At 34.1% G+C, this 12,627-nt stretch overlaps 1 protein-coding gene across 1 annotated transcript in view; it reads right to left on the reverse strand.

Annotated features, from left to right (window-relative positions):
- The window catches only part of LOC115452247 (neuronal PAS domain-containing protein 4), a gene marked incomplete at its 3' end in the record, with an annotated part of 142,461 nt that overhangs the window by 60,850 nt on the left and 68,984 nt on the right, over positions 1-12,627 (reverse strand). Inside the window, exons 4-5 of the mRNA XM_037447512.1 lie at positions 4,091-4,152; positions 2,443-2,532 (exon numbers count right to left, since the gene is read on the reverse strand). Coding sequence (XP_037303409.1) covers positions 2,443-2,532; positions 4,091-4,152 — 152 coding nt within the window. The remainder of the gene's footprint in view (positions 1-2,442; positions 2,533-4,090; positions 4,153-12,627) is intronic.

A 12,627-nucleotide genomic window follows, 5' to 3' on the forward strand; every position in this document is an offset into this window, starting at 1 on the left:
CCTAAAAAAATATCACAGTGCAAATAGTAATTAATATTATGATGAAAATTATTTCACTTTATTTTCATTATTTATTATATTTATTTTCTTAAGAATGTTACAGGATATATTTTTCTCAAATTTATGTACGCTTTTGTAAGTGTTATTTGACTAAATACGGGACTACAATCAGTAGTTCATTGTCTAGGACCTTTATTAGATGTAATAATAAAAATATTTTTTTAAAAACTCATTCCAAGTTCTTTGTCATACGAAAAAATTAAAAATGTATCTACCAACATCAAAAACCTGTTCTATTTGTGGACACAGCGGCGCTCTTATCTCTGTCAACCGAATCAAAACATTGTCACATGTGCGTTGGAGCGAAAAGTTTATAGATAAGCGGGGATGCATGTCTATTAATCACAATTTGAACATATTGACTAGTTATCATTACATACTGTGGTAGCGACGTTTCACACGGACCGACCGCCAAAATTTATATACAGGGTGGTTTATTTTCACGTAAAAAAAAAATCATTATCACAGAACCAGAGAACATGATAAAAAAGTCTTCGCGGCGTTTTCTCGTTTTTTTACTGCTGAGGTTCGAATTTATTCCTTCATGTTGTTCTCTTAAAGACAAGAAAATTTATTTATTCTCTCGAATCACGAAAGGAATGCTGACACTTCGTAAATATGCATTTTCACAATCATAGAATTCATTCACAATTCACATTTCATCTAATCACTACAGACGCTGTGCTGTGGAAGATTTTAATGTCCGGTATTGTATAAGTAGCATAATATACTTAGATTTGAACATTTACACTGTAAAAAGTATGTAATGTAAACTGACATAAGATGCAAATCATAAAAACTAAAATCGAACAACTAATAATTTTCAAAAATATATTTGCAAAAAGTATTTCGTTTTTATTTTTATTGTTTTGCTTAAATGTAATTTATTTCCGTTTAAAAATAATAATCAACCTATATATACCACATGAGTGCGGGCGCGGCTAACAATAAAACATAGTGATTAATTTATCGTGGCCGGCGCGGGCTAACGAGCAACTATTTGGGGTCAGATACCATTTGTATCTGGCCCACCGGCGAGCTTTGTAAGAGAGAAAAATTGATACTTTCGGCGATATTGATTTCGCTACAATAGATGAAACATGATGTGAACGATGCCTTATGAAAGCTGCGTCTAGCTACGTAGATTATGTGGACATGGCTTTAGAAAATTGATACCAAATTCTATAACTAATTCACAAATAATTGACAATCTAAATAATGATGAAAATAAAGTAATATTCTTTTCAACATATTGATTCTCAAACTAAGTTGCATAATTATAATAATTTAAAGATATTCTTATAATTGTAGGAGATCATTTTCAAGAACGTTTATAAGGCTTAGTTTATAATATATTAATAACTAATTTGATTAAGAATAGTGACCAACTCACTAACTAAATATTGAATTAACAAAATGAGCCAATATTTTAGTGATGATTTGACAAAAGTTACTACTGATGTTTACTTCAAATTAGGATCAATAAATCACTCAAACATAATCGCTAGATTGTCCCAAAAATAACATAATAGAATCAGATCTGTACAGTACAGCAAAATACCCAACATTAGAATTGACCGTTATTTTTCTGGAATGTTCGACTCGATAGAAGTAAAAGAAAATATGCTACATCGTTAAGTCATTGTAATAAGTATGTAATTTGTATCATACGGCCTATAAGTCCGTCATCAGAGATGGGTCGTACAAATTGGACGCAGCGAAATACGGGTGGGCCTTATTGCTTTGCGGTGAAGTTGTATTTTGCGTCGTTTTTTAGAGTGCCTGTGGTGAAAGTAATTTGAGGATTTTTAACTTGAACTAGTGCTGTCCATTACTTTAATAGTGTAGTACTGGTTTTGTATTTGTTAACGTTAAAATGTTTAAGGGGTTTTAGGTTACGATTTTTTTTAAATTGGTAGTCTCAATTATTGTTAGTACTTAAATACGTAAATTTTGAATTCTATGGTTGATTGCGCAAATCAAAGATTTATTGGAATTCTTTAAATGGTTTGTTTCTCTTCCTTAGGTTTTAAGATCCAAGTTGTATAATTTACAAAGAGGGGTGTTATAACAATCAAAATCTATTAGAACTGTCTAAATAATACCTTTAAAATATATACACTTTTGTATATTTTGTGCATATATTTACTATTTGTAGATATGTGTAAATTAAAGAACTCAAACATCAATATGTACCAAAATACTAAAAGAAATAATAATGATTAATATTTCATAAATAATTAAATGCCGCTTTCGATAGGTCCGTCTGAAAATCTTTGGGGGAGGCTTATGTTCAGCAGTGGACTTTATGTGGCTGATGATGATGATGAAATAAATACTAATTGTGCATCAGTGATGTTAATACAAAAATAAAGAACTCACCATGGAATGTCCCAAGTACTCGGCCGCGTTGTCAGAGATGTATAGAAGTTTGCCGTTCTGCGTCATCATCATTAGGAATCCGTTTAAAGCCTGCAATCATCAAAAGATTTAGTCTTCCGTCACACCCAGGCCAACGGACTTCTAAACCAAGCACATTATAGATTTAATTCTTCACCACATTATTATTATTTAAAACCTTGCACCCATAAAAGGAATTGGTTACTTTGAAATCCTTGATGGGCTGTTTCTTGGACGCTACTATTTTCGTTTACTATATAATATTTAATTGGCTAAGTTACTTTGAAAGTAGGAGAAGGTACACATTCCTAATAAAATGAGAAAACTGAGGACAACATACTATTTTTTTTAGCATGTTGCCGAATAAATATAGCTATTTTTTAACGCTTGATATCAACCTTCTCTGAGGAGTTATCCAGAACGCATGAGACCGTTCATATTTTCTTAAACTTATTTTTCACTTATACGCCGTATGTTTATAGTAATACATATTATTTTGCTTTAACTTCTACTCTAAAAGCTTGTACTTGTATGAGACTAGAACTAAATTGTATGAGCGAAGCTGCTATTGTATATTTATCGCATAAATTAGCGTGTTCGCTTTCTAATGTTATTTCATAAAGGAAAATTAGCTTTCTATTGTGTTTATACTTGATTTGAATGTATTTGGATTCATAAAGTATTAAGACGAATGTGAAGTTGTATTTGCTTAAAACTAAGGAACGTGAGTAATTTAGTTGGAATTATTTATAACGAAATATTAGTATACTCATTATACGAATAATATAACTGTAATTTAAAAAAAAAAGTTAAGAATTTTTTTTTATTAGGTGCAAGGTAAAGTGACCTCTCTGCTCCTGATCGTTAGTGAAGTGGGGTCCAATAGTATGTCGGCTGACGAAAGATGATTACCTCTTGACAGTCAATCGAATCGGATATATACAAGCTGATCCCGGAACGCGAAACATTTACGTTGGCAACTATGGCGGGTTTTAACAACTTGTGTACGGGAGTCCCTATCCGGATTTAAAATATATCTTACCACCAGCAAAACATAAAGTCACATGATCAAAGCAAACGAATACATAAGCGTGGGCCACTACGGTGGGTTTTAACAACTTGTGTGCGGTGGTCGCTATCCGGGCGGATATAAGATGTATCCTACCACCAGCAAATAACAAATATTTATAATAACTAATATAAATAAATATTTATATCACGTAATTATTTTACTGTAGAGGCTGATACCTAATCGTTTCAACTTTAAATTAGATCGAAAATTACTATTTAGTTTTCTATTTCTATAATTAAAGTTACTTCCAAGTATTTATTATTAAGAATTATTTTACCTTTCCAAAAATAAATAAAACCTCCACATGTAAGAAAAATAGCTTCCATGTTATTATTAAAACCCTACGAATTAAAGTTAATGAGTGGTTGCTGCGACCACACCCCGATAATACCAACTTAGGCATACGACTTATATTATTGTCGTTCATCTCTTTCTTTCAAAACCTAAATACTTATGTTAGACAAGGATAGACATATGAATTGTAAATACAAAATGTGGCGTGGGAAAGTTTTAGGTAGAACTTTATAATTATGGTTTATTAATAATTAAAATATGTACCTTTGAAAATCCGAAATTTGCTGCCGTCGAGGGTTGATGGTTGATGTCAAAGCGTTTGAAGACTGCAACAAAAAAGATAATTACTAATGTGTCAATTTAAATATCGAAATCAGTTTATGGTTGTTCTATAATTTGGTATTATTACATGATATATTATTATTATTACACTAGCAATGATAGTCCCGTTGGGTGTGGAACGGACTGCCGCGACAAATGTCCGCAGGTTCAAATCCCAAGGACTCATCTTTGACTTTTCTAAAATGATGCGTGTATTCTTTGTGAATTATCCCTTGCTTTAAGGGCGAAAGAAAATATTGTGATGAAACCTGAATGAATTTTGAAGTGTGTGAAATCTACCAAACCGCACTAGGCCAGCGTGGCGTACTAAAGCCTAATCACTCTCAGTAGTAGAGGCCCGTGCCCAACAGTGGGACAGTATAAAATACAGGACTGATGTTGTTATTACACGGTTTATTCAGAACATATGTAAATTAAAGTTATATTATAAACATAGTCCATAACTTGGCCAGACCGGCTCGAGCGCGTACTATTTCACAGAAAATGGAGGTGACGAACTTGCATTTTGTATGATGAGCGAGATTTCCCGAAGCCCAAATACTTCCGACTGTAATCCCTATTTCACATTACTTAAAAATATAACATACAATCTTGTTATAGTAAGCCAGCGGTTTGTTGACCTATTGTCGCGTTGGACGATCTGTGTTATAAAATAATACTTCACTAACAGGAGTATATATTATCGTTTTTATAAGCTATTTTTTGTATTTAAATTAAACTATTTTACGGACATTATCGCGGTTTTAATCTTTTAGTTTTCTCCAGACGTTTCGACAACTTTGCAGCCTTCATGGTCACGGGGGGACTGAGGTTTTGTTCATCCGCAAAGTCAGAGTTTACAATATCTACCTACATTTTACATTTTACTTTTTGTACTTAAAAAGTCTTTAGCGCAGACAGAGCTGCGAGCAATAGCTAGTGCTATATGGGAACATGCAGTTATCTAAACGGTTTCAAAATAACATAAAAAGGTTGATTAAGACCCAAATAAAACATTTACTTCTGTTTACAACATTATAATCATTGCCCCACACAGATTTTATGAGTTTCGTTAAGTGGATCGCGTAAATCATTGTAAACATTTAAAAATCATAAAGATAATGTTTAGAATTAATTTAGGCCAGTGCGAGCCTTTTACTGACTGACTCGATGACATAGTTCTACTGCATGTACGGTTCAGCAGCGCTCTGAGGTTTTGCGTTCGGATCCCGGGTCCGACAAAGTGATATTTGGGGTTATCTGTTCAGTATCAGCCCGGAGTCTGGAATTTGTGCCTGATATGGCGATAGGCTCGCCCCCTATCACATCATTGGACGGAAAACTCTTGGCGAAAAGTGAGTGCCCTGATTGCGCCTCTGCATACCCTTTCGGGGATAAATGCGTAATGTGTTCGTGTATGTATTAGCCTTTTCTAGCTATCGTTTGGCGATATACCGACTATGATATGTTCTAACGGATGGTCACTATCCGAAGTAGTAAGTTATCCCTTTTTAAAAAGGGAGGGGAAGACAACTAAATGAAATAAGAATTATTAATGAATTAAATATATTTAAGGGCAAGATTCATGACACACTCCTCTATAAATGAATGTTTCCACTCCGCCAAATATCGAGGCATATGGCAACGCATCGCGAAAACGGCAGCTCTTTAAACAGCCCAAACATGACAACGAACACTCTATCAAGAATGTATGACTATGAATAAGAAGGGCAAGATAGTGCACAATATTATAGTCTTTAGTATATAATATAATAGTTTTTTTTAATAGTTCTTTGTATCATTTTTTCTGTTTGGTACAATAAAGAGTAATAAATAAAATTCATAAAAATATTAGGCAGGTTTCCTTTATTATGCGAGAGTTCATCTCATGTCGGTTATTTTCAAGTTGAAGTGTGCGAGCGGTGTTGTGACTAACCTAAGTTAATCGATACCGTAACTATTTATTTTTATATTTTACAATATAATCGCCATAGTCATCGTAACTTCTCCGGTTTGATGACGAAAAAACATCACTGGACTTAAAACAGTTTATAAATATAATACAAACAACAACAAATGGCAGATAAATATATCTGATGTACACATACAATATTATATGTATGTATTGGCACTCATTTATTTACTTATAGTATTTCTGTACACAAAATTATTGCGTGTCATTCGAAAACGTCCAGGTGGATTACTGATAGAAATCGTGACTTCCGCCCAATTAAAAACGTTTAACTAGAATTTTTAATTTTAATTCGCGCACGCATAGGTCGACTCAGGACTTCGCATTTTACGCAGGTGATGCGTTCTCAGTTGACAAGTGTCACTCAGTAACTCTTACTTACCATTAGTTATTCTGCCATATTAATTTGTTTAAAAAAAAACATTTATACCTAATGATGTAGCATTATGTCAATTAATTTATTTCATTAAGTTATGCTCGTGGAACAGCCCGCATGGGTATTTTTTACAAGCATAAGTAATCAACAACGTAAGAAAAATTAAAGTTTTCATGTCAGTAATTGCGTAGTTTTTTCTTAGCGAAGAAATCTTTAGAATGACGTTCGTAGTTTTTTTTAATTATTCTCAGCAAAGAAACCTACAAACTTGAAGACTATCTCTTTATCATATTAATATAAATAATAGTTTCTAATACAACCACAAACCTCCTTAACCTTATCAAACTAATTTAGTATCGATAATATCGAATTATGTCACAACACTAATCCGTTCATAATATATCTGGACCCTTATTCTGTATGATAGTGTAAACGCGTTACGCGGCCGTGTCATGTTATCTTCGAGAAATGTGCGTGGAATGGTATTCTGTAAGCCAAATTTCTATAGTCCTAAACATGACGCGTTGTGTTACGTGCTTGTTACGCACTGTTAAAATAACGTGCGGGATAGAGAATAAGGCCCCTGCTATTAAAATCGATGTCACTTACAGGACAAACGCGGTTTAATTAATCGAATCGATCCATCGATACTTTCTCGGCGCGGGGAGACGATAAACAATAACCAAGAGCAGTCCGATTATATCGATAAGATATAGAATAATTCGCCTCACTAATGGACCGCCATGGTGTAGGGGATTTACACTTTCTAAATATCTCAAAAGGGTTTGGAGGATGGATTAGAATATTGATAAGCTGATATCGAGCACAAACTAATGCTTGGTTTTTTGTTTGCGACGCTCGCTTTGAGGCGAAATTTATCTGACGCCGCAGCTTCATGTGTAATTGAAGTAAAAAACGATGTTCCAATTTTGAAATTTGCTAAGATGGCGATTGCAGCTTATATTGTCGGATAGCCTAGGAGGAATTCTTGTTCCATACATGATGATAGGCCTGCTCATCCGCACTCCATGGCTGATTCTGGATAGTCTGGCATTATTTTTAGACTTATTTTGGTCATAGAGATTACATACAAGCATAGCATTAATTGCGAACTTCTTAGAGAAGAAATAAAACATTCTTATAAATTATGATCACGTTCGTAATGAAAAACTTGACATATTTAGCTGAATATTTTAAAAATCTTTCTGTTCCTTACTCTAACATTGTCTTTCATACCAACTAAATAGAACTCTAATTACATAAATCTTAATATCACAGAATTACTAGAATCTAGATTTTAGATCGGCACGTCTGACTCATATCTCCCTATCTAGAATTCCGACGGTAGATATGGCCCGAGCGGTCCATACTCGATATTATGTTTAATAATGCATTCCACACCGTTACCTATCTGCATACGACTAGAATATATTATAGGCGAGAGATATTGTTAGCGAAAAATTAATACTTAGTATCGAAACCAAACTAGTTTTAGGATTTTATCTCGGTTTTTTACATTTAAACTAGCTGAGCCGACAGACGTTGTCCCGTCTTAACTATGAATTTGCAGCGTATTCTGTCAATCGCGGAAATAAACTTTTCTTAAATTTTCTAACGTTCCGCTAAACTTCCTTGATTTTTTCTTTCATAAGATCCTTCTCCTGACATTAACAAACACAACAAAAAAAAAACAAATAGTGAAGTCGGTGCAGCCGTTCACTCGTGATGGCGTGACCAAGGAAAATAGGGATTCATTTTTATATATTAGATTTTTCGTGTTGTCGAAGACTTTGCAGCCTTCATGGTCACGGGGCGGGCGATGTCTAACATTCCCTTAGACATAAGAAATCATGAATACTGGTAGGTCTCTCATATGTGAGAGTCCGCCTGGGTAGGTACCACCGCAATTTCTATTTCTGCCGCTAAGCAGCAGTATGTAGTCACTGCTTTGTTCCGGTAGAAGAACATTGTAATCAGTGTAACTACTGGACGTAATAAGAGTTAACATCTCATGTCTCGGGATGGCAAGCGCAGTGGAATGCCAAACAATACTTTGTAATTTAAGTTGTTAGATGGTGTTTCTACTGCTTATCGGCGGTCGTATCCTTTACCATCGGGCGAACGGCAAGCTCGTCTCGTCATTCACAGCAATAAAATAAAAACTTTAGTATTATCATGTTATATTTTTAGTTTACAGATTCGGGTGTAAGTTATTTTTATCGTATATGTGGTCTTGGTACGATTTCGAGCTGGAATCATTTACCATCTTGCTTAGTAACTATTATCAGCTCAGAATTAATTTCTGCGTTGGACTTTCGGTATCTAATACGGTTCTGGGAAAAATATTTGCTAACGCACAAACATTTGTCTCGAATGGGAATCGAAAAGCATCGAATCGGCTCAGTACCGCTCACCATCAACTACCAACAGTTATCTAAAAATAGACCAAAGGTCGGCCGAGGGCGCTTGCCCTGCCCAGCTCCTTATGTTGATTTAGTACACATACAAGCATCGTCTAATGCGCGCGATTGCAGTCTGCCTGCCCTCTTCCATCACAGATACTTCAACTAACATTACTATGAAAGTTATAAGTATACGCTTTCAAGTTGTAAAGAAACATTTCTTACGATAAGATTAGGTGCAGGTCCCATTGCTAGCGGTTTGAGTTCAGAAACTATATTCTACGTATTATGAAGCATGGAGCATAACACTTCCAGAAGATGATTGCGACGTTTAAAACTAAAGGAAACTTAGAAACTGTTTCAAATGGAATCGACAAATGTGAGTTTGAGGTTTTGAAAAGAATATTCTAGTAAGACTTAAATAATAGGTATTATAATGCTATCCATGGTTTTATCTACGTAATAATATAGCGTTGAATGCCTAAAATAAATTTTCCTTGTTTTCTGCCACGAAGTTTTTCATACAATGTATATCTACGTATACAAAACTATTATAGTGACGATATAAATGACGTAAGACGGTTATAATTTACCAAAGTATTTCACAATATTTACACATAAAAAATGTGTAGAGAAACTCACCCAAATCTCGTCTAATATCGATATAATAGCAGTAACAGCGAGCACATTAGTCTGAGTCAAAGTAAATAGCGCTCGCGAGCCGCACTAACTGATTCTAATGTGTCTTACATTTGTTTCGACTGCATCTCATAGTTTCACACAATTATTTCGTTTGTAATATTGACATGTGAGGAAACCTTGGGGTAATTAAGGACATTCTAATGCTTCGCTCACAGTTATATAAGGCGTGAAATATATCAAAATTAAAAGTCATATATCAAGCGTCTTATGAATGCTGTTGCCAAATTATCGCGATAAATACCTACGTTTATGCTTTGTCTCGTTTAGAAATAATTAATGCCATTAGATGTTAATGAGACCTCAGCACTACCGGTATATATTAGGGAATTGATTTTTGTGCTGTTCATTCAAATGTTGTGACATTTGCTTTACATAAATATTTTCCAATTTAAAAAAAAAATAATTATTTAAAATTAGAACAAAAAAATTAAACAAGAGAACGCCTTGAAACTAAAACGCAATATTGAAATCCTTTGTCGTTGAATTGTAAATACAAATATTTGCAAACAACACAAACATTTGTCGCGGCATCGTATTGTTATTCTAGATTCCCCATTGTTTCACAAATATCGCATTTCTCGTCTCTTAACACTTGTAAATAGGTTGGACTGCGTCAGTGCGACGTAATAGAACAAATTGCTTATCAATTAACTAGAGTAGGTGTGATTGTTCACGAATTACACGGCTGTTGTAAAACCAAGTAATGTATGTTTGCAGGATTGTATATTTTACTCGTACACTTTAGTTTTGCTGTCATTTCCCTTCGTTATTTTTGTCTGTAACTTTGCAAATTATTTAATTTTAAGATTGAAAGTTATTTAATTATGAGATGTTTAATTTAAAAGCTATTTTATTATATCTGGCTAATCACTATGCTCAACAAATCTAATCTATTGTTAATTAAATTACTGCTCTTTTATTTTAATTACAGAATTGTGCTGAGTTCAGGAATGGTAATACATTAAAACTAATCATAACATCACCTGAACGTGATATATATTATGCTAAATGTTCAATTACTTCAATTTATGTTATATGATCTCGAACATTCCGCTGTCCATCAACCGCGTACTTAACATTGGTCCTTAATTACTTTATACCAAAGTTCATTATCGTTAACTACTTATCCATATTCCTAAACTACTCAAATTCTATTTTTAAAAATATTCCATTTTCAAAACCTAACCCTAACGTCGAAAAATATATTTTAACATTTTGCGAGCACGTCCGCTGCACGCGTTCCCTATCTCCATATAATTAATTGCAGTACGTTTTGCGGTTCAGCCAGCTCAGAGCTAATCAATTCTAATGTTGCACTCATTTATCTACCTCGTGGATTGACGATTGGTTCACTTTCTACGTTATGTGGGTGTGCCGAAATTAATTTTAATGTCCTTAATGATTGGTGAATGTTCTTATTTATCGCAGATGATTGGTGAGTTGATTTTTTAACCAATGTGTTTTAAGAACGTTTACTAGACGTGAAAATATTGAATAATTTACCATATTTATGCTTGTGTTATGATTTATCGTGTGATGTTTTTGTTTAGAAGTGTACTTCATGTTGCTGATCATAATGATGCCCCTTCCTATGTCCTCATCTGACAGCTTTGTGTAAAATAGTCGAAACAAGAATTTCGTAAAAGCAATATTATTGTGAAAATACTTGAAATTATAGTCATCTTTCGATCCGCATCTATTCCAAACATCTCAACCATTAAAAATCCTTTACGTACTAGAAATTCCTAGCAATTCTAACGCCAAATTCCATTTGAAACAGAAGTGATTTTATTTTAAAGTGAGCGCTTTCGAGGCAGGTGGCTGGCTAAATTGAGATGTTCGTTAGCTCCTAATGGTATGTATCGAGTCAATCTCCCGGCCAGTTATTTCTGCCGCCCGCGAAAACTGTCCAAGCTTGCTGGTCTTTTTAATAAACAACGTTCCTTGCCCCCGACACTTTTAATGGGGCTTGTTGTTGGCTTACTAAATTATAGCTTGATGTGTTGTTTGGTGGTCTAAATATTGTATAGTAGATGATTAGTTACTTCAGTTGTGGTCGTAATTTTCGTGTGAAAATATTGCTAATGCATATTCTTAATCATTTGATTCTCGTAATGCGCATTTAATCAATTATATTTTGTTTTCTCGATTCAAATTTAAATACTGTTCTTAATCATTTGAATATTATTTTTTTCATATAAAACGTATATAGCAATATTGTTTACGATGAATAAGAATTGATAGCTTACATAGTAACAGGTTAGGTTCAACGCGGTTCCGAAATAACTTCTATATTAAGGCTATAATCCTTGCCTAATTGTATTGATCTTTGCAACAATAACTTATGAATTTCAACTAAAGCAACACGCAGACGTCAAAAGATAGCCGAAGAACCCTACTATAAAACTGATGAAGCAACATAGTTGATACCGAAGAAGCAACCGATTAACTACGACACAAAACATTAATTAACAAGGGAGCTGATTTCCAAAAACATCACGTACTTTACACATGCGCAATTACACACCAACTGACAGACAATGGTCTTATTTAAGAAGTATCCCGAAAAGGAATCGCACGACCGCAAGCTGCATCGTTCGTGAGAAGGGCCGGAACAATTTCCTTTATAGTAATTGCCTATAGGATTTGCATAAGTGGTGTTTGCCGTACCATAGTTTACGCTATCGATACGGTTTCGAGACAAATGCTGAAGGTAAACGATGCGGGATTGTATGAAGGTTGATGGCTTTGTAGCGGAGGTATTGTGGAAGTCTGTGTGGAGTTCGCGCATTCTTAACTTTAATCGACTTCCAAAAATGAGAAGGTTCTCAATTCGTTTTTGGTACCATGTGTTATTATTATTTATTTAAAGTACCATCGGCTGCTCAAGCTACTCGACTGATAGCAAGATAAGATGTTTTGTAGTAATGTCTATTAGGAATACGCTCTGTGTAATGAAGCTTGGCGTCAAGAAAAGTAAATGTAGATATACTTTTTAGTTAAACTAGATTATATTTTAAGAGTTTGC

Source organism: Manduca sexta, chromosome 6 (genome assembly GCF_014839805.1).
Source record: "Manduca sexta isolate Smith_Timp_Sample1 chromosome 6, JHU_Msex_v1.0, whole genome shotgun sequence".
NCBI classification, from domain to species: Eukaryota; Metazoa; Arthropoda; class Insecta; order Lepidoptera; family Sphingidae; genus Manduca; species Manduca sexta.